Raw genomic sequence first — 27497 nt, forward strand, 5'->3', positions numbered from 1 at the left:
AGGGTACAAAGAATTAGGTTATATTGATTGCATTTTTTAAATTTTTTTTTTTTTTTTTTTGTGGAGACAGAGTCTCACTATACCGCCCTCCGGTAGAGTGCCGTGGCGTCACATGGCTCACAGCAACCTCTAACTCTTGGGCTTATGTGATTCTCCTGCCTCAGCCTCCCAAGCAGCTGGGACTACAGGCGCCCGCCACAACGCCCGGCTATTTTTTTTGTTGCAGTTTGGCCGGGGCTGGGTTTGAACCCGCCACCCTCGGCATATGGGGCCGGCGCCCTACTCACTGAGCCACAGGCGCCACCCCACATTTTTTAAATTTTTTAAAAAGAAAGAATAAATCTCAAAATATTCTTTCCTTTAGAGTAGAAGTTGAGTCTTTCTTTTGCTGGAACTCTAGGTAATATTTTTTGCTACACATTTTCTGTATCCTAATTATAAATGGTATCTCTGAAATAACTTAATGACAGTATACTGTATCATTTTTAGTGATAAAAGAAGGAAATATTTCTGGATGAGTTTTTTTTATTTGCATAGTTAGGCAAATGAACTTTCCTTTTCTTTGGAAATATTGCATTTGTGTGTGTGTTTGGGCAGTATTAACACAAATACAGAAGCTAATGGGCGTAGCCCCATGTCCTTCTAGGCTGTGGTTTCATTTTAATTGAGTTAAAATTACAGCCTGCAACTCTGGGGCTTTGCCTTTTTAAGCAGCAGGCGATGATGTCCTCCTCTAGGAGGACATGATTAATGGAATTGAATGGTCAATTAGTCTCATGATCTTATAAGGAAGCCCGGACCCTAAGCCCCCTGATGAGCCTGAAGAAATTGTTCATTCTCCTTAATTACAGCAACTTTTCAGAAGCAGTTACAATCTGCCTCATAAATGAGGGTTTCCCTTGGTATTAACCATTTTTGAAATGGTTACTAGATTTCCAGAGTTTTTGCCCCTTCAAAACACCTGGCCCAAGTTGTCATGACTTGTTAGTTGGTTATTGATGATAGGGTGGTTAAGGTCCTTCTCTCCCTCAGCGGCCGTCACAGCTTTTATGCAACTTGGTTAAATTCTTCCAGTAAGTGGTTAGTTTTTCCTATTACACTTTGTTTAAATAGGTGAGATTGAGCAAGGGACATAATAGCTGCATGTACCTGAATGTAAAGCTTTCAGATGTGTCCTCATTATACAGAGACAAATGGAGATTGAACTTCCATTCTGCAGGGATTTTTTTTGTTCTGGTAACATATCCCTGAGTGTAAATGTTAAGTCATATGGCCATTACCTGTGTGCAGGCAGCACCCATTTGGGAGAGGAAAACTGACTTTTTTTATTATCTGAGATTTGGGTTAAAAAATAATTCTTCGTTGGGTATGGAGGCTCACACCTGTAATCCTAGCAATCTGGGAGGCCCAGGCAGGTGGATTGCTTGAGCTCAGAAGTTGAGATCAGACTGAGCAAGAGCTTGACTCCTGTCTCTTAAAAAAAAAATAGCCAGGTGTTGGTACTGTGGCAGGTACCTATAGTCCCAGCTACTTGGGAGGTGGAGGCAAGAGGATGACTTGAGCCCAAGAGTTTGAGGTTGCTGTGAGCTATGACACCACAGCATTCTACCAAGGGCAACAAAATGAGACTGTCACAAAAATAAGTAAATAAATAAATCCTGAGCTATTTTATAATTGCCTGTATTTTATATTATTAACTGAGATGTATCTCCTCTTTCTAATTACAGAAATCCACAACCATCACCCTTGTTCAAAACTTTTTAGGTAAGCTTCATCCTTCTCTATTAGCTTTTACTCTTTATTAAAAGGATTGACTGATAAAAGCTAGTGAATTGGCTGGGCATAGTGGCTCATGCCAATAAGTAATCCCAACATGCCGGGAGGCCAAGGCCGGCCAATTACTTGAGATCAAGAGTTTGAGTCCAGCCTGGGCAAGAGCAGGATTCTGTCTCTACTAAAAATAGAAAAATTAGCTGGATATAGTGGTGGGTGCCTGTAGTCCCACCTACTTGGGAGGCTGAGCAAGGAGTATCACTTGAACCCATGAGTTTGAGGTTGCTGTGAGCTAAGATGACACCATGGCATTCTAGATAGGACAACAGAGTGAGACTGTCTCAAAAAACAAAAACAAACTAGTAAATTTAGGCCTGAGGCTGATGGTGTCTATAAAGTCACGAGTGTAACTGGAGCACCCAAATTCATTTATTATTCCATGCTATGTGTACAGCAGTATGTTAGATTAGGAAAAGAAGAAGGGGAAAGTGCACCTTGTGACCTCTGTGATTTAGAATGGAAGCATTCCTCTTCAGCCTTTCAGATTCTTCCTCCAGAGAGACCAGAGTTAATCAGGATACAGTAATTTAGTGAATGTTTTTAAGAGCAATACAGTGTTCAATTTTAAAACGTAAGGGAAGGGTACATAAATCTTTTGTTTTTTTTTTGGTGTTTAAGTTAATACAGTAGTCCCATCTTTACTGTGGGAATATGCACCAAGAACTCAGTGGATGCCTGAATCCACAGTTACTACCAAACTCTGTATATGCTATGTTTTTCACACATATACATACCTATGATAGTTTATTTATAAATTAGGTGCAGAAGAGATTAACAACTAATAATAAAGTAGAACAATTATAACAATTACTATAATAAAAGTTACATGAATGTGGCCTCTCTTTCAAGAGACTTTAGACTCCAGTTGACCAAGGGTAACTGAAACTGTGGAATATGGAACCATGGGTAACGGGGGACTCCTGTGTATAGCAGTTCCATATTATGACCAAAAAAAGGACAGAGAGAAACGGTAGGAGTAGCGTTCAGGAAGACGAAGGCAAATAGCGTAGAGACATCCGGGGGAGCAGGAATCTAGTGTCTCTCACTCACTAGATTCTCCCAAACCACCACACAGGCCTCTGCCTGCTTTCTCAGCCCCGAACTCTTCTGCTTAATGGCTGGTGTGATGATTTTGACTCTGTGTTTCATGAGGCCCTACTTCCTATCCCTTCCAGAAGCCAGGCCAACCCTTTCCTTCCAATGCTGCCCACATGAATACAATTTGGTGTTCTTGATCACCACTTCCTTCCTAACAACCTCCACTGCCTTCTGGTTGACGATTCCTGCTGTGTGTTCCCCTCAACTTCCGTCCGGACCACTTTCCCATCGTCAGGTGGCCCAAACACCAAGCCTCTTGCACCCAAGAGCCCTGGAAACTTAGATCACATTCAGCCTGACACATTCATCGTTACCATTGATTGTTTCAGAGTTCTTGTCACGCAGGATGGCTATCTATGAAAGAAGCCTCAGATTAGCTGAGGACCTCACGTCTCATAGATTTACACATAATTGGAGGAGGAATGGGCAAGCAAGATGAGTAAGCAGCAGTTCATTTGAAAGGAATCTCAGCACACAGCGTGGTTCAGGCCCTGGTCCACACGTGGCGTTTGTCTGGTTGGTGAAAGTGTCTGATCTGGTCCTGACTATCAAAGCTTCATTGGTGTGCCTCCCTCACCCTTCTGAGGAATCCCTTAAAATACAAGTAGCAAAGTAGTACCAGAACAAACATTGAACTGAGTTTAAATCATAGACTCATAATTTTTTTTAATTCTCACATAAATTGGATTTAATTTTGACCAAAGTACATTATTTGAACAATTATTTTTAATTCAACCTGTTAATATGTTGTTTAGGCTATTGCATCTTCATTTATGAGTGAAATAACGTTTGCAATTTCCCTTTGTAATAATATATTTTTCCAATTTTAATATCAGGTATATCCAGATGTAGAATGAATTTGAAGCATTTCTTCTTTTTCTTTTTTTTTTTTTTTTTTTTGTAGAGACAGAGTCTCATTTTACTGCCCTCGGTAGAGTGCCGTGGCGTCACACGGCTCACAGCAACCTCCAGCTCTTGGGCTTACATGATTCTCTTGCCTCAGCCTCCCGAGCAGCTGGGACTACAGGCCCCGCCACAACGCCCGGCTATTTTTTGGTTGCAGTTTGGCCGGGGCTGGGTTTGAACCCGCCACCCTCGGTATATGGGGCCGGCGCCCTACCCACTGAGCCACAGGTGCCGCCCCATTTCTTCTTTTTCTATTGTCTATAAAATTTAGGATGATCTGTTTTTTGAAATTATCTTCTATTTTTATTTTAAATATTAGTTGTCTGTTTATAGACTCATAATTTTTAGAGCTGAAAGAAATCTGAGAAATCATCTCTCTACTCCCAACTCCTTATTTTGCAAAAAAGGAAATGGAGCCAAGATAGGTTAAGTGGCTTTCCTACCTCATACAATGAGAAGCAGAACTAGGGCTGGAGCTGGGTTTTGCAGGCTTCTGATGCAGTGTTTTTTGCTGTATCTTGCCCTTCTTCCTGCCTTATAAGGCCTGGCTTATGATGATGGGAGAGGGGATAGCATCCTTAGGACCACCGTCAGGGAGGCCTGCACATCGCTGCACCTAGACTGAACACTGAGGGATCCTAGTAACGGTGGTCTGTTTGGAGGTGACTATGTTAGATTTGAAGCTACCCAGACCTGGCTTCAAATTCCAGCCTTCTGTGTCCCACTTCTATGATTTGGGGCAAGTCACTTAACCTTGGTGTCTTTATCTACAGAACCGAGAATGAATAAAACATGTTACATTGTCGGGCTGAACTTACGTCTCCCAGCACTAAAGGGAGAATGAAATGAAATAATATGAGAAAGCATGCAGCCCAAGTGTCTTATTAAAGGGCACTCAACAAATATTTCTTCCCATCTTCATTTCTCAGAAAATGAGCTGCTGCATTGTATTTTTTCAAAAGTAATTGATACTTAGAAACAAGGATGTCACAGCCATTTGAAACCCCCCATTTTTATAATTACTTGCTATCAGCACCTTCCGCATGTGGAAGTAATATCTTTTGAATGTAGCGATCTCTTGGATATTCCGTGATGCAAAAGATACCTCATATCAGGAACACATTTTAGACTTAAGTTCTCTTTATATACCTATTGAAAACAAGCATTTATTTGTTAGGGTTAGATGCCCCATAGACTCACGTAGTTAAGCATGTCATGTCACAATACAATGTGATTTTAATAAAGTTTTTTTTTTCTGTTAAATAGTTTTTATGATTATGCAAGCAAAGTCAACGAAGAGAGTCTGGACAGGATTCTTAAAGATCGGAGAAAGGTATGTTCTATTTCTTGCCCAGATTTGGAAATCATTCCTTATTACACACACTTAAAACCAGACAGAAATATAAAATAAAACAATGATATTTGGTATTAATATGTGAGAATTCTATAGATTTAAAAGTACATTGCAGATGTGAGACAATGTTTATAGTATATTAATTTTAAGAACTTAAATACCTATTTATAGTATTCCATTATGTAAAAATCTGAAGAAAAACATTAACTATAATCTGGACAGTTAACAGTAATTCAGTTGACTCTGTATGATTCTTTGTAGTTTGTAATTTAAAAAATAATTTTGCAATATTTAATGCCCGTGCATTAATTTTATAATAAGGAAAACTTTGTAAAAAATGTAAATTGAAATCAGACCTCTTTGGATGTATTACTCTTTCAAGCTCAATGAAAGTTGAACGTGGATGTTTTTTCAAAAGGTCATGTGTTTATTATTTCTGTCAACATATGCGTATGATGTTCTGGTTGTATATGGTAAGCCATTTGGATGAAATAAAAACCGTATCAAAGTTTTATTGCTGAAGTATTGTCTACTAATCTCATTTATAATTTATTCTGACACACCATGTATGGGTTTTATTTTTTTTGTCTGAGGATATTAATTCTAGAAAAATTGGTCATTAGTCATCACTTGAGGAAAAAGTGCCAGTAAAAGTTTTCAACTTGCCAACAGAAAACAAAATACCTTTGTTCAAGGGTGTCAAGAGTAAGTGCAGTGGCTCATACCTGTAATCCCAGCACTCTGGGAGGCTGGGGTGGGAGGATCACTGTGTTCAGGAGTTCCAGACCATCCTGAGCAAAGCAAGACGCCGTCTCTAATAAAAATTAGCGACATATTGTGGCCAGTGCTTGTAGTCCCAACTGCTTGGGAGCTGAGGCCAAGAATCATTTGAACCCAGGAGTCTGAAGTTGCTGTGAGCTAGGCTGATGGCATAGCATTCTTGCTGGGCAATAGAATGAGACTGTGTCTCACAAAACGAGAAGTAAGTGCAGTTAGATCGGATCAACAGCTTTTCTCACCTACAGGATCTTCTCAGTACCACTGATTTCATGTAAAAGAAGAAACACATGTAAGAATAAAAGGCAGAATGGGCATTGTGGACAGTGGGTGGGAACAAAGGAGAGAGATGGCTTTGTGTGTGGCAGTGACCAGGCTGCACTGGGTGGGAAAGGCGCCCGTGCTCCTGTCTGCACTTGCCGTGATGTGCTGGATACATCCTGGAATCCCCAAGTGTCCGTTCTCATCTCCCAGACAGCAACTACCTCCTCATTCATTTTAATGTTTTAGAGTGGGATTTGCTGTTTAGATACACTTTAGATCAATTCTAAGTTGTTATCTAGAGTTGGCTTTGGTTTTGCTTTATTTCGTGAAAGTTAGTGTTAAAACAGATGTTTGTGTTTTGTTTGCCATGAATGATATGACTTGTTGCTTTACGTGGAAGTTATTTCATTTTCCATGATATTTGTGGAGGGCAGAGACTGTTTTAATTTCATTATATTTCCTGTGGTACTTTATACCACATATAAAGTTCATATTCTTTATATGAACTCTGTAAGGATTTTTTTCAAAAATCCAAATTTCCAGGCCAAGAGCAGAGATGACATATAATATTTAGATGACGGAAAAGCTCCTTATAATTGATTCTAGTTTGGATTTTTTTCTGTAGGAAGGGTACAATATTATATCTTCACCTCAAAAGGGTGGTTATACTACCTGAAAGGTACATTTAAAATCTTAGGCTTGAGATAGAGGCCAGTGCTTTTGGCGTAAAAATCCCCCAGTAAGTACAGTGTGGTCGTTGGGCTAAATTATTATTCTGGCAGAATCCATGTGTACTGACAAAGTTTGCACAGGCCTTAGGTTTCAGGCAAGGACCAAACAAAGCAAGTAAGGAGGCGGACTTAACGCCTTCTAGAATCTCTGAAATAGCCAAGTGCAGTGGCTCACGCCTGTAATCCCAGCACTCTGGGAGGCCAAGACAGGTGGATCCTTTGAGCTCAGGAGTTTGAGACCAGCCTGAGCAAAAGCAAGACCCCATCTCTACTAAAAAATAAAAAAGCTAGCTGGGGCTCAGCGCCGGTGGCTCAAGCAGCTAAGGCACCAGCCACATACACCTGAGCTGGCGGGTTCGAATCCAGCCCGGGACCGCCAAACAACAATGACTGCTGCAACCAAAAAATAGCCAGGCGTTGTGGCGGGCACCTGTAGTCCCAGCTACTTGGGAGGCGGAGGCAGGAGAATCACTTGAGCACAAGAGTTGGAGGTTGCTGTGAGCTGTGAAGCCACAGCACTCTACCCAGGGCAACAGCTTGAGGCTCTGTCTCAAACAAAAAAAAAAAAGAAAAAGAAAAGCTAGCTGGAACAAGTGCCTGTAGTCCCAGCTGCTCAGGAAGCTGAGGCAAGAAGAAAACCTGAGCCCAAGAGTTTGAGGTTGCTGTGAGCTATAATGCCACAGCACTATACCAGGGACAAGAAGGTGAGACTCTGTCTCAAAAATAAAAAAAACAGAAGTTCTGAAATAACGATAACTGTAACAGCTGTCCTAGTATCGTCATAAGGCTGGGAAGAACACAAGCTAAAGACAATTAATATGCTCAGTTTGAGGGTGATTGCTTTGGCTTCAGAAAATGAAAGCAAATGTCTGGCATAGAGAAGAAAATAGAAAGTCTCTGTGAGAAATTGGCTGTGAGACTTCCACATAGATTTTAGGGAAGATATTCATAATTCTCCATCATGACCCAAATATAGCTATTCAAAATGTGCTTTTCAGCATCAGTGATAGTTTCTCAGTAGCCTCGCAGCTAGCTTGTTAACTCTAAAAGGTAGAATCAAAGATATCATCAATACATATTAATTTGACATGTCATCCTACATTGATCAGAATGAAGAGAATCTATTTAAAACTATTGGCACATATCAAACAATATATTGATTACTGTCTGTTGATATTTGACATAAATTAATAAGGCTCCCACTTCTCAGAAAATACTGAGAAGTATGTTCTACTTCCATTTTCAATGGAATTTCTACTTACAGAGCAGCTAGGAAAAAAATTACAAATGGAATAGAAGAGTTGGAATTGGCATAACTGAAAAGCACTATTACTTCTCTAGTATCCACTTCCAAGATTTTGTTAGTCAATGAGTATGTCATGAAAACAGCCAATGTGCTAGCACTGTCCAGGGGTCTGCAGGGAGCCAGAGACATGCCCCCATCCCACAGAGGAGGTGATAATGCCTGGGTTTAGCATGGAGCGTTGAGTCTGAGACTGAACTATGCCGTATTCACATATATTGGTAGCTCTAGCCAGTTGATAATTTTTCTGTCTACTTTTTTCTTTCTTTTTTTTTTTTTTTTTTTTGAGGCAGTTTGGAGTTGTCACCCTCAGTAGAGTGCGATGGCATCACAGCTCACAGCAACCTCAAACTCTTGGACTTAAGTGATTCTCTTGCCTCAGCCTCCCAAGTAGCTGGGACTACAGGTGCCCGTCACAACGCCCAGCTATTTTGTTGTTGTTGTTGCAGTTGTCATTGTTATTTTAGTTGGCCCAGCCAGGGTTCGAACCCGCCAGCCTGGGCGTATATGGCTGGCCCCCTACCCACTTAGCTATGGGTGCCACCTGTCTACTTTTTCTTAAAAGGAAAATTACTTTTAACTTTTTTATGGGCAATATCATGTGACTAATGTGGAATTTGGAAGTTAATGTTGCACAGCAGAAGGAGACAGGCAGCCTGGTTGCACATCTTGACTGTCACTTACAAGCTGTGTGATTTTGGACAGAATATCTGTTTTATAAGATCTTGCACTGAAAGAAAGGATTGGTGAGGGGTGAAACCATGGCTTGTTTCTTTGTTCCCTGTAGTTCCATGCATATCATATGAACTGTGAAGAAAACACTACTTACCTAGTGATTATCATAATCCGTGGAGATATTTCAGCTAGCTGGAGGTCTGGCACAGGACTCTCCAAATGAAACTACTAGATCATAATCTAAACTTACTGTTGATTTTAATGTGACACTGACAGTTTTAAACTACCTTTACTTTACAAAACAGGATTTTTACTCAGGGTTTTGCAAAGAAGGAAACTATATGAAGATGGTTTTTCTAATACAAAATTTTCTAATTTTCTAATACAAAATTGTGAAGAAAAGGTGACACCTGTAGCTGAGTGGTTACAGCACCAGCCACATACACCGAGGCTGGTGGGTTTGAACCCGGCCAGGGCCTGCTAAACAACGGCAACTGCAACAAAAAACTAGCCGAGCATTGTGGCCGGCACCTGTAGTCCCAGCTACTTGGGAGGCTGAGACAAGAGAATCGTTTGAGCCCAAGAGTTTGAGGTTGCAGTGAGCTGTGAGGGACGCCACAGCACTCTACTGAGGGCGACATAGTGAGATCTGTCTTAAAAAAAAAAAAAATTTTTGTGAAGAAAAAAGAAGTAAGTTGTGGCCAGGCATGGTGGCTCACTCCTGAAATCCCAGCACTTTGGGAGGCTGAGGTGGGAAGACTGCTTACAGCCAGGAGTTGGAGACCAGCCTGAGGAACATGGTGAGACCCCATCGCTACAAAAACAATTTTTTGATAGGCGCACCCCTATCGTCCTAACTATTCCAGATGCTGAGGCAGAAAGATCACTTGAGCCTAGAAGTTGGAAGGTTTAATAAACTGGGATTGTTCCACTGCACTCCAGCCTGGGGCAACAGAGTGAGGCACTCTGTCTCAAAAAAGAAAATTGTTCCTACAACAGAAGTTTTCAAATTTCAGAATGTGAGAAAAAAGAAAAACTCACAAACTTACCTTGAATTCAGACTCCTGTCCTAACTCTACCTTTAGAAGCTCTGATTCTGCAGATTGTGGAGGAGGGCGGCCAGGAATCTGGCATTTTAGCAAGCTCCCAACTATCTCTTATGCCATCTGTCTTCCAGATGTCCGGTAAACCGTTGTGAGACATACTTTTTTTTTTTGAGACAGAGTCTCACTTTGTTGCCCTCAGTAGAATGCTGTGTCTCACAGTTCACAGCAACCTCAAACTCTTGGGCTTAAGCAATTCTCTTGCTTCAGCCTCCCAAGTGCCTGAATAACAGGCACTCGCCACAACAGCAGGCTATATTTTGGTGGTAGTTGTCATTGTTTGGCAGGCCCGGGCTGGATTCGAATCTGCCAGCTCTAGTGTATGTGGCTGGCACTGTAGCCGCTGAGCTACAGGCACCAAGCCCTGTGAGATGTATTCTTCCAGAGAATGTACCAATTTAATTTACTTTAAGCAGTTTAGTTATGGTATAGCTTAAGCTGACAAAACTAAATTTCCTTTTTTTTTTGTGAGACAGTCTGACTCAACCATCCAGGCTGAAGTGCAGTGGCATGATCATAGCTCATTGCAGCCGTGAACTCCTGAGCTCACACAATCCTCCTGGCTCAGTCTTCCACATAACTAGGTCTGTAGGCACACTCTACCACCCTGACTGACTAAAAACAAAAAAGAACTATTTTAGAGACAAGAGCTCACTATATGCCCAGGCTGGCCTTCAACTCCTGGATTCAAGTGATCCTTCTGCTTTGGCCTCCCAAAGTGTGGCAGAAGCTAAACTTCAAAAATAATTGTCTGGAGGTAGAATTGACATATAATAAACTGCACATATTTGGAATATACACTTCAAAGTTTGATGTATGTGTGCGCCCGTGAAACCACCACCAGAGTAAGGTGACAAGCATACCTGTCACCGGGGAAGTTCCCTTGTGCACTTTTCTAACCTACCTTTCACCCTTCCCCTCCCCCATTCTACTCAACCACTGATCTACCTTGTGTCACTCTAGATTAGTTTTCATTTTCTAAAATTTTATGTAAATGGAATCTTACATACATTTTTTATCTCTCTTCTTTCACTCAGCATAATTATATCAGGATTCTTCCATGTTACCACAATTTGTTAATCATTGACCTGCTGGTGGACAGTTGGGGTGTTTTCAGTGTGGGTCTATCGCACAGAAAGCTGCTGTGAACATTTATGCACACGTGTTTTTATGGATGCATTCAGAGTTAAGTTTGTAAGATTTCTGCAACTTTAAATACTGTTTTTTCTGTCTTTATTGCAGAAAGTAATTGGGTGGTACCGATTCCGGCGCAATACACAGCAGCAGATGTCATACCGAGAACAGGTTCTCCACAAGCAGCTAACCCGAATCCTCGGGGTGCCCGACCTCGTCTTCCTTCTCTTCAGCTTCATCTCCACCGCCAACAATTCTACTCATGCTTTAGAATATGTTCTCTTTAGGCCAAATCGAAGGTAAAGAAAGCTTTCCTACCAGCCTCATATTAGCAGGAAGGTATTAATATAAGTAATTGAAATTCATGACTTTGGGGCGGTGCCTGTGGCTCAGTCTGTAGGGCGCCGGCCCCATATACCAAGGGTGGCGGGTTCAAACCCGGCCCCGGCTGAACTGCAATCAAAAAAAATAGCTGGGCATTGTGGCGGGCGCCTATAGTCCCAGCTACTCGGGAGGCTGAGGCAAGAGAATCGCTTAAGCCCAGGAGTTGGAGGTTGCTGTGAGCTGTGTGAGGCCACGGCACTCTACCGAGGGCCATAAAGTGAGACTCTGTCTCTACAAAAAAAAAAAAAAAGAAATTCATGACTTTGAAAATATACATTATAGTGTATTTTGTAGCGTATGTAAAGAAAAGCTTTCGTAATTCTCTTTAGCTGGTTTTTTTTTTTGTAGTTCAGAGAAGATATTTTCCTTGTTGGTTATTTACATAAATTAAAATTGGTTTTGGATCAAGAAGCATTAATAAGACATATTTTTATGGATAAATTCTTACAGGAGTACATAGCTAGAAATCATCATTTGTTTCTCCATAATCCATTATGTAGAAATGCAGTTTTATTGCTACAGAAGTCTAATTTAATTTTTTTTTTTTTTTTTTGCAGTTTTTGGCCAGGGTTGTGTTTGAACCCACTACCTCTGGCATATGGGGCTGGCACCTGGACTCCTTTGAGTCACAGGCACTGCCCTCTAATTGTAATTTTAAAACAGATTTCAAAGACAAAATTGTAAAGTTGATCCACCTGCTGGTTAATGAGGGTTTTGCGTTGTGAACTTAAAGCAAAAAATTTATATGATTATGTGATCATGTTGTCTGCCTATAAATAGAAAGGTTTACCTTTGGGCGGCACCTGTGGCTCAAAGGAGTGGGGCACCGGCTGCATATACCGGAGGTGGTGGGTTCAAACCTGGCCCCTGCCAAAAAGCGCAAAAAAAAAAAAAAAAAAGGAAGAAAGGTTTCCCTTGGGAAATGTATTTATTGGAGAATAAATTAAATCAACATTGGTGAAAATAATCATTAATTATTAAATAGCTGTTTGCATGATTTTATTAATCTGTGAGGTTTTTGTTGTTGTTTTTTTTTTTTTTTGAGACAGAGTCTCACTCTTGTTGCCCAGGTAAGAGTGCCATGGTGTCAGCCTAGCACACAGCAACCACAAACTCCCAGCCTTCAAGTATAGCTGGGACTACAGGAGCTCACCACAATGCCCAGCTAATTTTTCTTTTTTTACTAAAGATAAGGTCTCACTCTTGCAGCTCAAGAGATCCTCCTGCCTCAGTCTTCCAGAGTGCTGGGATCACAGACATGAGCCCCTGCACCTTGAACACTTATAAGCATGCAAATGATGTAAGAATGTATAAGACATGACCTCTGCTTTCAAGGAGTTTGCAGTAAAGGTTCTTGTTTAAGGGAAGGAGAAAAATGGCTAATTCATGCATCCTTGTGTTCTCTGTAGAAGTAGGAACTCTGTGAGACTTTTCTTTTAATTTACAGTGTCAGACTAAGGCTCTTATTAGCAGATCTCGTCTTAGGGTAGAACAACACTTTAACATAATCTCTTTCTCCATTTTCCCCATAGGTATAATCAAAGAATATCACTTGCTATTCCTAATCTAGGCAATACCAGCCAGCAAGAATACAAAGTGTCTTCAGTGCCAAATACTTCTCAGAGTTATGCCAAAGTTATTAAAGAACATGGGTAAGTAGAAAGGTAAAATGAGAGTTTTTTCTTCCTTTTGTTAACGGTATTTCTTTTTGTCAATAATACTTAAAAGGTATATAGAGAAATGTAAAATAAAGTTTGACATAATTTAAATTGAGGAACTCAGTAAGGTAATTCTCTAGATACTACCAGCATCTATCCGAATTTTATTCATACTGAAAAGATAAACTTTGTTTTATCATTTTTTTTTTTTTTTTGTAGAGACAGAGTTTCACTTTATTGCCCTCGGTAGAGTGCCGTGGTGTCACACAGCTCACAGCAACCTCCAACTCCTGGGCTTAGGCGATTCTCCTGCCTCAGCCTCCCGAGTAGCTGGGACCACAGGCGCCCGCCACAACGCCTGGCTATTTTTTTGTTGCAGTTTGGCCGGGGCTGGGTTTGAACCCGCCACCCTCGGTATATGGGGCCTGCGCCCTGCTCACTGAGCCACAGGCGCCGCCTTGTTTTATCAATTTTTTAATCATTTACCACAAATGTTTTTGTAATTGATAACAAAAGTTTGGATAGAGTATGTATTTCTGATATTCTATATTTTTTCCTTTTTTTTTTGAAACAGAGTCTCACTGTGTTGCCCTCAGTAGAGTGCTGTGGTGTCACAGCTCACAGCAACCTCAAACTCTTGGGCTTAAGTGATTCTCTTGCCTCAGCCTCCCAAGTAGCTGGGACTACAGGCACCAGCCACAGCACGCGGCTATTTTTTTTTGTTGTTGTTGTTGTTGTTTAGCCGGCCCGGGCCAGGTTCAAACCCACCAGCCCTGGTGTATGTGGCTAGTGCCCTAACCCCTGAGCTACAGGGGTTTTCTGAGATTCTAAAAGCTGTTGATTCTGAGATTCAATATAGTTATTGAAACTATATAATCTTTTAAAGAAAATTTTCTTGGTAATGTGGGTTTTATCAGTTTCTCTTCTTTAATCCTAGTAGTGTTGGGTATTATTGCTTAAGCAGTGTCATCTTGGAGTCACAGCATTTAAGTAATAGATTAAGATAAAAGTGTTAGAAAAAATGCCTTTCAGGTTCACAGATATGGTGACTTTGTGACATCTTTTTTCTGTCTTCTAGTACTGACTTTTTTGACAAAGATGGAGTGATGAAAGACATCAGGGCAATTTATCAGGTTTACAACGCACTTCAAGAGAAAGTGCAGGTAACTGATTTACTTACTGGTTTTCATCTTAATTTGTATTGCCCAAATGCTTTCAATTCTACATTAATTTTTAATTATCTTCCAACTGACAAAGGAATTAAGGTCCAAAAGTCAAAAGTGCTTTCCCAAATTAGTATCAGATCTCTGGAGTAGGTACGCACATCAGCCTGCCAAAGCCCGACTCACTCATTCTACTCACTCAGCCTACAGTAGAGACTGAAGTATATTACTAATACTATCGTTTTAGATACTTGCAGCCCCATTTGTAATCATGTTTTTTTCCTAGAAAAATGCATTCCACGTTTAAAGAAGGGTTGCTAAGAACACAGTTATCCTGTTATATGCTAAGCACAGACTGCGTCAAAAGACACCCATAACGTATCACAGCTCTGCTTCCTTTGTTCTACTCACTTTGCCCCCAGCTTCCTCCATCAAGTGGGGCAAGGCAGCAGAGCCTGTTCATTCCTAGTCATTCACGCAAGAAGTATTTACTTACTTATTTACATTCTCACTCTGTCACCCAGGCTAGGATGCCTTGGTGTCAGCCAAGCTCACAGCAACCTCAAATTCCTGCTTTCAAGCAATCCTCCTGCCTCAGCCTCCCAGAGTGCTAGGATTACAGGCATGAGCCAGTACACCTGGCCAAGAAGTATTTACGGGAACATCTCCTACAAGTCAGATACTGAACTTGGTGCTAACAGTACTTTCCCATGTTCCTTTCATCATCCCTGATGTGTCCTTAGTACTTTGCTATAAAACTCTAAGAGAAAAAGAGCTCTTGAACTTTGCCTTTGAGGACAGGAAGGAAAGTGGTAAAGTTAAGAAGCTCTTTCAGGCTGGAGGAAGCCTGGCTTTAAGGAAAAGAAGGCTTTAATGACTAGAAAGAGGAAAACAGACTGAATTCACCCAGGGGCAAAAGGAGAAAGCACATGAGGTTAGTGTCCAAATCAGGGTCACTGTACACTGAGCAGTATAGGGAACTTGATACAGGCTCACTGGTGACTGGCCCACTTTCTGGAAGTTTCTGGTATTTCTGCCAGGGAAGGAACATGCAGGGGAAAATAGCTTTTTGTCCTGAATTCATGACCATGCCCTTTCCAGACTATCAGCACTAGCCAAAAGACTTCAATGTGGCTGTTATATTTCATTGTTGATTGAATACAATCTATTCTGAAAACACCAGTGTCATATAGAGTACTCTGATTATAAATGGCTGAATTACATAAATACAGTCTCACATAGTTATCTTTTATTAAACCTTGACTTCAAAACATATTTTTTTCAACTTTTCCTCATATTTTCTGCTAAATAAAGCTGTCTTACCTAGTTTCTGATTGTTGGTAATAAACAAAAGTTGAAAGCATCTCATTCCTTTCTTATCTTTTGTTCTTCCTTTGTAAACTAAACTGGAACCAAAAATTCCCTTTTCATTTCAATAAGAATGATTAATCAAGAGAAAAGATAAAATCCGTCCCATCTTACCCTTATTTTTCAAGAATTTATAAGCTAACAGGGGCAGTGCCTGTGGCTCAGTGGGTAGGGCGCCAGCTCCATATACTGAGGGTGGTGGGTTTGAACCTGGCCCCGGCCAAACTGTAACAAAAAAATGCTGGGCACTGTGGCGGGCGCCTGTAGGCCCAGTTACCTGGGACGCTGAGGCAAGAGATTGCCTAAGCCCAAGAGCTAGAGGTTGCTGTGAGCTGTGACGCCACAGCACTCTACTGAGGGTGACAAAATGAGACTCTGTTTCTAAAACAAAACAAAAAAAATAATAATTTATAAGCTAAATAGCATAATAATCTTGAGGCAGCCAGTCAGTGAATAGTAACAATACTGATCTTTTAGGCTTTCAGAGTTTTTCTCTACCTTATGTGTCTTGTCTTCTTTTTAACTCAATAAATCTGGACTTTTCCTAGGATTGTAATCAGTGCTGGATTTATGGAATGCCTTGTACTTGAATTTGAAGCTAACCTGTCTCATTGTCATATTTTCCCTCAGGCAGTGTGTGCAGATGTTGAAAAAAGTGAGCGAGTTGTTGAATCTTGTCAGGCAGAAGTGAATAAATTAAGAAGACAAATCACTCAGAGGAAAAATGAAAAGGAACAAGAAAGAAGTAAGTTTTTTGTTAAATTTATCATTCACTATCAGGGAAATGTCATTTTAAACATCTGATTATACAGTAAACGACATGAGTCCTTCTACACTCATCAAGCCCTGGGTTGACCTGGTTGAGGGGGGGAAATTCTCTTGGTAAGCTTTCCCAGAAGAGAGATGCTGTTTTTCATAGTATCCTTCTCAACTCTCTTAAACGCAAAGAAAAAGAATCCCAAAGGTAGGAAAGCTGAAGTAGAAGTTAGAATAAATCCTAAGAAGTAACTGGTACGGATCTGTGTGTATGTTGACCAGAGTGATATATTTACAGTGAATGTGATGGTTATTAATAAGTTGACTCTGCCATGGCTAGGAGTGGGAACCGAGTCATGTGTTCATTCTAGCCACATAAAGGAGCTACTTAAAATTCTTCCTGTTTGATTCATAGGCAGTGTCATGGTAAAGGCTTTAAATGTCGGTAGCTATGGATGAATGAATACCTGTAAGCTATGGAATGAGCAGAGTGAATGAGAACAAAGCTCAAGAATCTAATAATCCCAGCATGGTAGCATACGTTTGGTATGACACCCTCAGAATTAACATCTATGTGTAAAATGTATAAAACCTATGGCAATGATATAAAGTGTAAAAGAGATAAAGTTGTGGCCAGACTTTTCTAGGTTAATAAGAATATACAAGGTCGGGGCAAGACATGATTGCAAGAGGGACTTTGCCTAACAATTGCAATCAATGTAACCTGGCTTATTGAACCCTCAATGAATCCCCAACAATAAAAAAAAAAAAAAAAAAAACAAGGTCGGGGCAAGACATGATTGCAAGAGGGACTTTGCCTAACAATTGCAATCAATGTACCCTGGCTTATTGTACCCTCAATGAATCCCCAACAATAAAAAAAAAAAAAAAAACCTTAAAAAAAAAAAAAAGAATATACAAGGTCTTGGGTGGCGCCTGTGGCTCAGTGAGTAGGGCGCCGGCCCCATATACCGAGGGTGGCAGGTTCAAAACCAGCCCAGGCTGAACTGCAACGAAAAAATAGCCAGGTGTTGTGGCAGGCGCCTGTAGTCCCAGCTGCTCGGGAGGCTGAGGCAGGAGAATTGCGGAAGCCCAAGAGCTGGAGGTTGCTGTGAGTCCTGTGACGTCATGGCACTCTACTGAGGGCAGTAAAGTGAGACTCTGTCTCTACAAAAAAAAAAAAATATATATATATACAAGGTCTGACAATTAAATTCTCAAACTCATCCTAGAGAAAGTGCCGCAGACCTCATTGCTGAACATCACTCCAGTCACCTTCAAAGTCCTCCCCTGGGGAAGCTGCGCACTGACGCCAGGGCCTACCTCACCCTTCAAAGCACTTTTTCTTGGATGTGTTTGCAGACTTAATTATCTGCCCTAATATATAATCCAATTAAGATGTAATTTAAATTTCTGGGCAAACAATGTCCAATTTATTTTTACGGTTATATTTTCCTTGAAATTATCAGAAATGCAGACAGAGATTTAGAGAAGTCATATCAGCAATAGTAGAATAGTTGAGTAAATTACAGTTCACTATAAATATAATTTGTCAATTTACAGTTACAAAATAAAAATTTTTAAATTACAGTATAGGCCGGTGTGGTGGCTCACAGCACTTTGGGAGGCCAAAGTGGGAAGATAGCTTGAGCCAGGAGTTCAGGACCCGCCTGGGCAACATAGTGAGAATCCATCTCTACAAAAAAAAAAAAAAAAAAAAAAAAATTGTTTTATTTTATTTTATTTATTTATTTTGAGACAGAGTCTCACTTTGTCACCCTCAGTAGAGTGCTGTGGCATCACATCTCATAGCAACCTCAAACTCTTAAGCTTAAGTGGTCCTCTTGCCTCAGCCTCCCCAGTAGCTGGGACTACAGGTGCCCACCACAACAGCTAATTTTTTTTAGAGTCTCACTCTGGCTCAGGTTGGTCTTGAACTCCTGAATTCAGGCAATCCACCTGCCTGGCCTCTCAGAGTGCTGGGGTTATAGGCATGAGCCACTACACCTGGCCTCCAAAAAATATATTTTTTTTTAATTAACTGGGTATTGGTGGTATGCACCTGTAGCCCAAGCTCCTTAAGAGGCTGAGCCAGGAGAATGGCTTAAACCCAGGAATTGGAGGTTGCAGTGAGCTGTGATCATACCACTGCACTCCAGCCTGGTGACAGAGTGAGACTCTCCAGAAAAAAGCAGAAAAGGATTATGGTACATATATCTAAGATAGCAAGTTAATGCCCGGTATATAATCTTTTGTTTTTTGGTTTTTTTTTTTTTTTTTTCAGTTTTTGGCCAGGGCCAAGTTTGAACCTGCCACCTCCTGTATATGGGGCCGGCACCCTACTCCTTTGAGCCACAGGCTCTGCCCCAGCCAGTATATAATCTTGAGTGAAAAAAAATAAGGATATAAAACAGTATAAGCACGGTAATGTCAGCTTTGTTTAAAATACGTGTATACACACAAAGCTGAATAATTAAACTGTAGTTCAGCAAAGATTAGTGACTTGACTGAGTAACACAGCAAAGAAGTAGGGCCTAGAAGTTAAAATTAAGGTCTTTAACTCAAAATCCTATGCTCTTTTCACCAAAATTTTAACAGTGTTATCTGGATGATAGAACTGTGGGCAATTTTTATTTTCTTTGTTCCTTTCCAAATTTTCTAAATTTGTATGAGTATGTATTGTTTTTTTTCTTTTTTCTGAAACAGAGTCTCACTCTGTCACCCTGGGTAGAATACAGTGGCATCATCATAGCTCATTGAAACCTCAAACTCCTGGGCTCAAACAATCCTCCTGTCTCAGCCTCCCAAGCATCTGGGACTACAGGCATGTGCCACCACACCCAGCTAATTTTTTCTATTTTTTTGTAGAGACAGGGTCTCTCTCTTGCTCAGGCAGGTGTCAAATTCCTGGGCTCAAGCGATCCTCCCACCTCAGTTTCCCAAAGAGAAATATATTTTTGATAGCAAGACTTTCAAGGAAAATCTCACGTTCCCATGACCTATAAAGAAGGACATGGTAAGGATTGTTTTGGTTTCATCCTTTGGGCCCGTAGTCTTTGAGCTCAGCAAGCTCAGGTGGGGGAAATAGCACAGGACTTAGAGAGACGAGACCTACATTCTGATGATCAGGGCCCCTTCTAGCTCTTCTCTTTCTCAAATCCCTCCACCTTTCTGATCTTTAGTTTTTTGCCTATATAATGCAGACAGTATTATTAATAAGGGTGATAATGACATTCAGAAAATTGTCATAGGGCTTAAGTGGATTAATGTTTAGGAAAGTACTTTGTAAATTATAACAAAGTACTATGCACTTGTAACATAATAATAATCAGTTTCACTGCCTTGCTATTTTCCAGAACATTCAGGTTGACCACGTAATGCATTAAGATGAAAAGTTGTGAAAATATAGGGAAAAAAAAAATGGGCAGCTCCTGTGGCTCAGTGAGTAGGGCGCCGGCCCCTTATACCAAGTGTGGCAGGTTCAAACCTGGCCCCAGGCAAACTGCAACAAAAAATAGCTGGGCATTGTGGTGGGCTCCTGTAGTCTCAGCTACTCGGGAAGCTGAGGCAAGAGAATGGCCTAAGTCCAAGAGCTGGAGGTTGCTGTGAGCTGTGACACAACAGCACTCTACCGAGGGTGACAAAGTGAGACTCTGTCTCTAAAAAAAAAAAAAAGAAAGAAAAGAAAAAAATATATATAAGAATAAAAAAAGAATAGAATATATATAAAATATTCTTCCTGCTTTCATCCAGGATTGCAGCAGGCCATGTTGAGCAGACAGATGTCATCTGAAAGTTTGGAACCAGTGTTCAGTCCTCGGATGCCCTATTCTGGGTTTACAGCTGAAGGGAGAAGTCCACTTGGAAATACAGAGGTCTCTGATCCCCCTCCCCCTTATTCTGATTTTCATCCAAACAATCAAGAAAGTACTTTGAGCCATTCTCGCATGGAAAGGAGTGTCTTTCTGCCTCGACCCCAAGCCGTGGGCTCTTCCAACTATGCGTCCACCAGTGCCGGACTGAAGCTCCCTGGAAGTGGGGCAGACCTTCCTCCTTCCCAAAGAGCAGCTGGAGACAGTGGTGAGGAATCAGACGACAGTGATTATGAAAATTTAATTGACCCCACAGAGCCCTCTAATAGCGAGTACTCACATTCAAAGGATTCTCGACCTGTGACACATCCGGAGGAGGACCCCAGGAACACTCAGACCTCCCAGATTTAACTAAACAAAAGAAACTCTCCACTTAGCACTGTTTAATAGCTTATGAGAAAGTGATTTGAGGACTTAATCTCGGGGAAGAACTGTTTTCTCAGATATACTGACTCCCACGAAGAGAGTCCTTGTGCACAGAGCTCGTGGGGCCTCTATCTAGGGTCCTTACCTTGGGGTGCAGCGTCCAAGTTTCATGACAGAATCATTAAGATAATCAAATTGTCCTAATTCTGGTGCGATTCATGGATGTACTGGTAAATTTAGGCAAAGTGAAACTTAGCATAGTTTCTGTTCTTTAAAACAAATTGAAATTTAGAGACTAAGCACAATTAGTCTATAAATGTTCTATAAATCAAAAACTTACCTCTTGCACTATCATGCCTTGAAATTTACTTTTTCAAAGGGAAATGAGTTTAGCAGCAGCCTTCAAAGAACTTCTTTCTATGATGAGCCAAATTCATCTTTGCCAGAGAAGAAATTTTGATAATTCCAAGAAGCCTGATTGGAACAAATTGGATATCCCTTCTCTTATCTGCATGACTTTGTGAGATCTAAAGAGAGGGCTTTGTTTCAACTTTTTTTCTACTAGCCTGATATGTATTGTCACAGAAATGGTTGCCTTTAAAAAAAAACGTAGAAATACTAATTACCAATAAGTAATCATCAAATAAGTGTGTCATAAAATAAATTAATTATTTTTCTCTCGGTGGATTACAGTGACGACTGTGTTGCACTAGCACGTTTCTGGTCTCTGTTCTGGAGTCCTGCAGGACATAGAAGCAGTGGATCACAGAAAGGAGTCATGTACCACACCTGAGTTTTAGAATGAACATATTCCAGATATGGTGGATTTAGCTGAGTTCATATGTAAGGGGTATAACTCATTTAGATCTTCTGACAAATCCTAGTGTTAGTTTTATTTGTGGAGGAAAGACATTTAATAAAGTATTTGGGAATCTTGATGAATAAAGATTCATTTTAAATCTGAATAACTATACTTTTTTTTTTAAGTTGCTATTTGGGGAATAATTGTGGAATTTGTGGAGACTCTCTTGGGATGCATTTATGTTTTTATTTAATTACTGCTTATTTTCTAGTTTTGCCCAGAACGTGTGAAACCACTTAAGACATTCATGAGCATATTGGGCTCCTGGTTTGGAAATGGCAAGACCCACCATTTTATGACCAGGTCAGCCATGAAGTTAATGCGTGTTGTTTAACTGCCTTTCCTTTGGACTAATTAAAGCCTGTGAGAATAAAGATGTTGTTAGAGTGGCTTAAAATCCAGGTTCTGAAAAAGTAGTTTCATTTTATAGTGTAGACATTTATTCACTGAGCTCCAGTTCCAGTACTAAATTAGGTGATAAGATATGGACTGAAAAATGAAATGCTAAAACTGCCGTTCACTCTATGGGGGTCTGTATTTTACTGTCCTGGTTTTGTTGACCTTACACCACTGCCATTTTATTTAAAATGTTGCAGACCACTTTTTCTGCAAATGTGTTCCAATTTTTATCAGCTACCTACTAAGCAGCTTCAGCAACAGTGTGAATTTAATTTTTTTAAGTGCCATTGCCATCTCTTCTGTTCAGATTTTGACATTCAGGAAAATATTTTTTTTATGCCATACTGGAATCCACAATGTATAATCTGACAAAGCAGTTACATGTGACAATAAAAACTCGTTTAATCGTGTTGCCATTGTTTTAATGTTTGTCTGTGCACCCACCAACAAGGTCTTACCTCATTCTGCCACTTCATAGTGCACTTAATTGAGCTTTTCAAATTGCATTAAAACTCATCTCCCCACAAACTTTTGTCAGACTGAGTCAGTCCAAATCTGAACACAACTTACTAAACGTTTCCATTGATTTCAGTTTACCTAGAGAACTAAGTATCAATTGAGTATAAATTTGAATCTTGGAAAGGTCTCCAAAAGGCATCTTTCACAGAACTGATCTTGTTTGAAATGATTGCTGTCTGGATCCTCTTAACAATTGTGATATTGTAGAACTTGGTGCTTAAGAGTGTTTTAAGAGTTACGGAATAATCTTAGAATGAGGATCTGCTGGCTAACAGGTGCGTTCTGGATCCTGTGGGAGCCACTCCAGTTAAGTGATGTGTCTCTTTCAGAATCCAAGCCCCAGAGTCTGTGGCAGGATTTCAGAATGTGAGTTACAGCCTGTTAGGACTCTACTTGATCTTTCCTCCAACTATCTGGAGAAAAGACTTGATTCTTTTAACATACTAAGAAGTCTGGAAATGCTTAATTACGTGTTGTAATTACTTTTTTCTGGAGTGGGATTAAAACAAAAACAAATCTCATTCCCAAATAGTCAGGATATATATTTTTAAATTCTAGACATAGTGGGGCATTGACAATAACTTCTTTAATAAAATGATTTAAATTGATTGTCTTATAAATCTATATTTTAAGAAGGTAAAAAAAGTCTGGGAGAATGTTAAATAACCATACAGTAGAAATAAACAATGGTTATTAACCATGTTCTGGATCTGACTTGCCTGACTGTAGGTTTCATTTCAGTTACTAAAAGATCTTCCTTCTTTTCTAAGATTGTGCTTCATCCTATCCCACAACACACCTAGATTCTGCCAGACAGGAAGCCTGAAGGCACATGGTTCCACAAAAGTGATGCTAATAAATAATGGAAAATGTTTACTCTTTAACTTTATGAAAAATAGGTTTTGGGGAAAGTTTTGCAATTTAGCTTCACTCTCTTCCTTTTTTTTTTTTTTTGTAGAGACAGAGTCTCACTTTATGGCCCTAAGTAGAGTGCCGTGGCCTCACACAGCTCACAGCAACCTCCAACTCCTGGGCTTAAGCGATTCTCTTGCCTCAGCCTCCCGAGACTCTTCCTTTTTACAGTGATTCTTGTAATGTCCTAAATAAGCTGAGAGTCAAGACAGAGAGTACGTCCAGACCGGGTTCCTCTGGGGTTCCTCTGATCCCTAGAGACTGGGGGAGGGGTACCCTCCAGCAGCAAAGCCTGCTACAGGGAAATGTCCCTTGAATGCCATATGTCATACGTGGTCCAGAACGTAGCGTTTAGGAAAAGGAAGCTCACTCAAGCTTATTAGCATATTTTTAATAACAAAAACTGGAAATAACATTATTGCTAATGATAGTGGAATGGTTACATTCTGCTACACCCTCTGAAGAAATAGTGTGGGCCGCCATTACCAACACTGATGTAGAAGTCAAAAAGATTTCTTGATATGGAAAGAATTGGGAGTGGGGCATTAGGTCTTAACTAATTTCAAACCTGTGGTTACCTACACTAGAATGTGCATGATCCAAAAGACTTGACAGTTTTAGCGTAAGTGTATGTGGGAGGAATTGGGGAACAGCAAGGAACCACTCTTCAGAAATAACGAGCACTGAGTAGGTCTCTGGCACACATGGGATGGGAAGTTAAGAGATGCATTTTATGCAACTTCACTCCTTAAAGAGTTCTCCATCTTCTCAATCTGTCACAATCCTTACTCATTGTATAAGGCCCAGCTCAAATGTCACCTTTATTATTTTTTTTCTTGAGACAGTCTGACTTTGTCATCCTTGGTAGAGTGCGGTGGCCTCATAGCTCACAGCAACCTCAAACTCTTGGGCTCAAGTGATTCTCTTGCCTCAGGCTCCCGAGTAGCTGGGATTACAGGCGCCCTCCACAATTCCCGGCTATTTTTAGAGACGTGGTCTCGCTCTTGCTCGGGCTGGTCTGGAACCTGTGAGCTCAGAGCAATCCACCTGCCTTGGCCTCCCACAGTGCTAGGATTACAGGCATGAGCCACCATGCCTGGCATTCAAATGTCACCTTTAGAAAGCCTTTCTGACTCAGTGGGAGCTTGTGTAACCCAACCACCTTGCATCTTGATGTAGCTAGCACTCAGCACCTGATTAAAAGTTAGATTAAGTACTTCTGGCTTTGTCAGGAGCTTGTGAAGCCTTCAAGGTGTGGGCAATGACTAAGGAAGACCTTTTGAATGCCAGGGCCCAGCTGGCATAGAGTGGGTATCAGTAAATACTTGTTGCTTGAATGTTAAAAGCAAACAGAAACAGTAGTAAGGGGGGACCCAAATAAAATTACCCTGTGGATCTACTTGTTCCTGAAGGACTAGGTGGTGAGACAAAGACTATCACCTGGGAAGGTTACTGAGTTCTTCTGTACAGCAGACCTTCTGGAAGTTTCCTTGGGATTATTATGCAGTGTAGGGGGTGACACAAATTCAGCAAAGTGGAGAGGCAACATAGACAAGTTGGGGTCAAAAGGTTTCCTTTTTTTTTTTTTTTTGAGACAGAGTCTCACTGTGTTGTCCTGGGTAGAGTGCTGTAGTGTCACAGCTCACAGCAACCTCAAACTCTTGGACTTAAGTGATTCTCTTGCTCCAGCCTCCCAAGTAGCTGGGACTACAGGCACCTGACACAATGCCTAGCTATTTTTTTTTGTTGCAGTTGTTGTTTAGAAGGCCCAGGCCAGGTTCAAACCCACCAGCCCCAGTGTATGTGGCTGGCGCCCTAACCACTGAACTACAGGTGCCAAGTCAGAAGATTTTCTTTTAGGGCCTTTGCCAGAGTTTATGCACTCTGGGAGGCTAAGGCAGAAGCATCACTCGAGCTCAGGAGTTTGAGACCAGACTGAGCAAAGAGAGACCCTGTCTCTAGTAAAACTAGACAGATTAGCCAGGCTTTGCGGCTGGTGCCTGTAGTCCCAGCTACTCAGGAGGGACTCAGGAGGATCGCTTTAAAACCAGAAGTTCGAAAAGTTGCCATGAACTAGGCTGATGCCAGGACACACTAGCCTGGGCACCAGAGTGAGACTCTTTATCTCAAAAAAAAAAAAAAACAAATTCATTTAGGATGAAACCTTCCTTATACTAGCCATGTGGTCCTGAGAAATCTCTTAGCCTCTGGGGACCGCCATTATCTTGTCTGTAAAATAGACTTAGGGTGGGACCATCTCTCTGGCTAAAGGGTATTCTGTCAGAGTGGCGTCCCATTCTCTTTTCTTTCAGAGCAGAGGCATTATCTCTGCATCCGCAGGACAGCAGCTTTGGTCCAGTGGAAGGAGTCCCTGTCTATCCAGCCCTGGCTTCTCTCCCTCCCTGCCAGCGCACCAGCTCTCTCAGGCAAGCACCAAAGCTCACCTAGAGTTTAGATTCCAGGCTGCCATTTCCTTGACTGTGTGCTCTTGGGGTGAGCCGCTCAACTTCTCTGAGCCTCACCCACAGGTCTGGAGGAATGATGACACCTGTTTCATAGGGTAAAAATGAAGTCTGGAAGACGACATGCACTGATGAATTGTGGTCGCCGTTGTCCTGAACTAAGTGTCCTCTGGAAGGTATAGTTTTATTAATCATGGATGAGCATGCACAGGTGTTCAGTGCTTCCTCCCAGACAGGCCCAGTGGAGGCCCCTGGGGGCCATGACTGGACCTAGAGAACCACGGGCCCCACTTCTTCATGTCATCTCTGAACTAGATTGGAATTTGGGTAAACTCTGCTCAGTATAATTTGGAAAGGTCACATAAGCCCAGATTGGACTTCGCCACAGAACTTTCTGTGACCTGCACTGTCCAGTAAAGTAGCCATTAATCACATGTAGCTACTGGGCACTTGAAACATGCTTAGGCAGTCTAAAGAACTGAGTTTCTAATTTCATTCAATTTTAACTAATTTAAGTGTAGATGTACATAGCTCCATGCCATGTGGCCAGGGGCTTACTATATTGGATGCCCAAGGTCACAAAGTCAGTGAAAGACCCAGAGCCCAGGCCTCCTGCCTCCTCTTACAGTTGGTCTGCTGCAGACCATGACAGGCTCAGGAAAGGACAATAGTGACCCTCTCCTGCAGCATTTGTCCCAGATTGAAGTAAACAAAGAACGGGAACAGGCCTGAGCATTTGCTCTGGAGCCCCCACAGGGTTTGGCATCCCACTCAGGAAGCGTGGCTCTGTCCTCTGCCAGCCTGTCCTGGCACCTCAGCTACAGGAGGGCCCAAGCTGGGTTGGTAAAGGAGGGGGGCCCGCCTGGGGCAGTCACCATCACAGCGACCCTTTTCCTGACTAGCGCAGGCCCCCAGCCCTGGCTCTCTCTGATAGGGAAGGCTGAGTTAGGCGGCGGCCAATCACGTTTCTGCAGCTCACACACACCCTCCACCTGCCTCGTCAGAGGTACCCAGGTGGAGGATCAAATTAATCCCCTTCTTTATCCGGAGGCTAGCGCTCAAATCTCCACCTACCTGGGGAGAATGGGCACAGCTTTACGGGTGAGGCTAAGAGACATCCAAGCCCTCAGGAGCAAGGGTATGGCACCTCTCTCTAGCCATCTGCTCCCAGCCCGATCTGGCCTGTGTGTGCTTTGCCTGAGCGGACGCTGGGAGGTAGTGCTCCCAGCACCTGGAGACCAGGTGGGGCCCATTTGCCGCCCCGTTCCCTTAGTGCAGGGGTCCTCAAACTGCGGCCTGCGGGCCACATGAGGCGGTGTGATTGTATTTGTTGCCATTTTGTTTTTTTACTTCAAAATAAGATATGTGCAGCGTGCACAGGAATTTGTTCATAGTTTTTTTTTTTAAACTATAGTCCAAGTCCAGTGAACTGGTCCCCTGTTTAGAAAGTTTGAGGACGCCTGCCTTAGTGCCTTCTGTCCTCCCTCCGTTCTCTCTCTTTCTCCCCACCATCCGTGCTCCTTTTCTTGCCTTCTCCATTGTTCACATAAACTTTTATCAAAGTGTAACATACGTACAGAAAAGAATACAAATCATGA

General features: G+C 41.5%; 1 protein-coding gene across 1 annotated transcript in view; it reads left to right on the forward strand.

Moving 5' to 3' along the window:
• ABRAXAS2 (abraxas 2, BRISC complex subunit) overlaps window positions 1-22416 on the forward strand; it is a 31742-nt gene extending 9326 nt beyond the window's left edge. Inside the window, exons 3-9 of the mRNA XM_053584157.1 lie at window positions 1728-1764; window positions 5104-5170; window positions 11287-11477; window positions 13095-13214; window positions 14299-14383; window positions 16382-16496; window positions 20261-22416. Of these exons, the coding sequence (XP_053440132.1) occupies window positions 1728-1764; window positions 5104-5170; window positions 11287-11477; window positions 13095-13214; window positions 14299-14383; window positions 16382-16496; window positions 20261-20730 (1085 nt within the window). The 3' untranslated portion in view covers window positions 20731-22416. The remainder of the gene's footprint in view (window positions 1-1727; window positions 1765-5103; window positions 5171-11286; window positions 11478-13094; window positions 13215-14298; window positions 14384-16381; window positions 16497-20260) is intronic.
• The last annotated feature ends 5081 nt before the right edge of the window (window positions 22417-27497 follow it).

Source organism: Nycticebus coucang, chromosome 3, assembly GCF_027406575.1.
Source record: "Nycticebus coucang isolate mNycCou1 chromosome 3, mNycCou1.pri, whole genome shotgun sequence".
Taxonomy (NCBI): domain Eukaryota; kingdom Metazoa; phylum Chordata; class Mammalia; order Primates; family Lorisidae; genus Nycticebus; species Nycticebus coucang.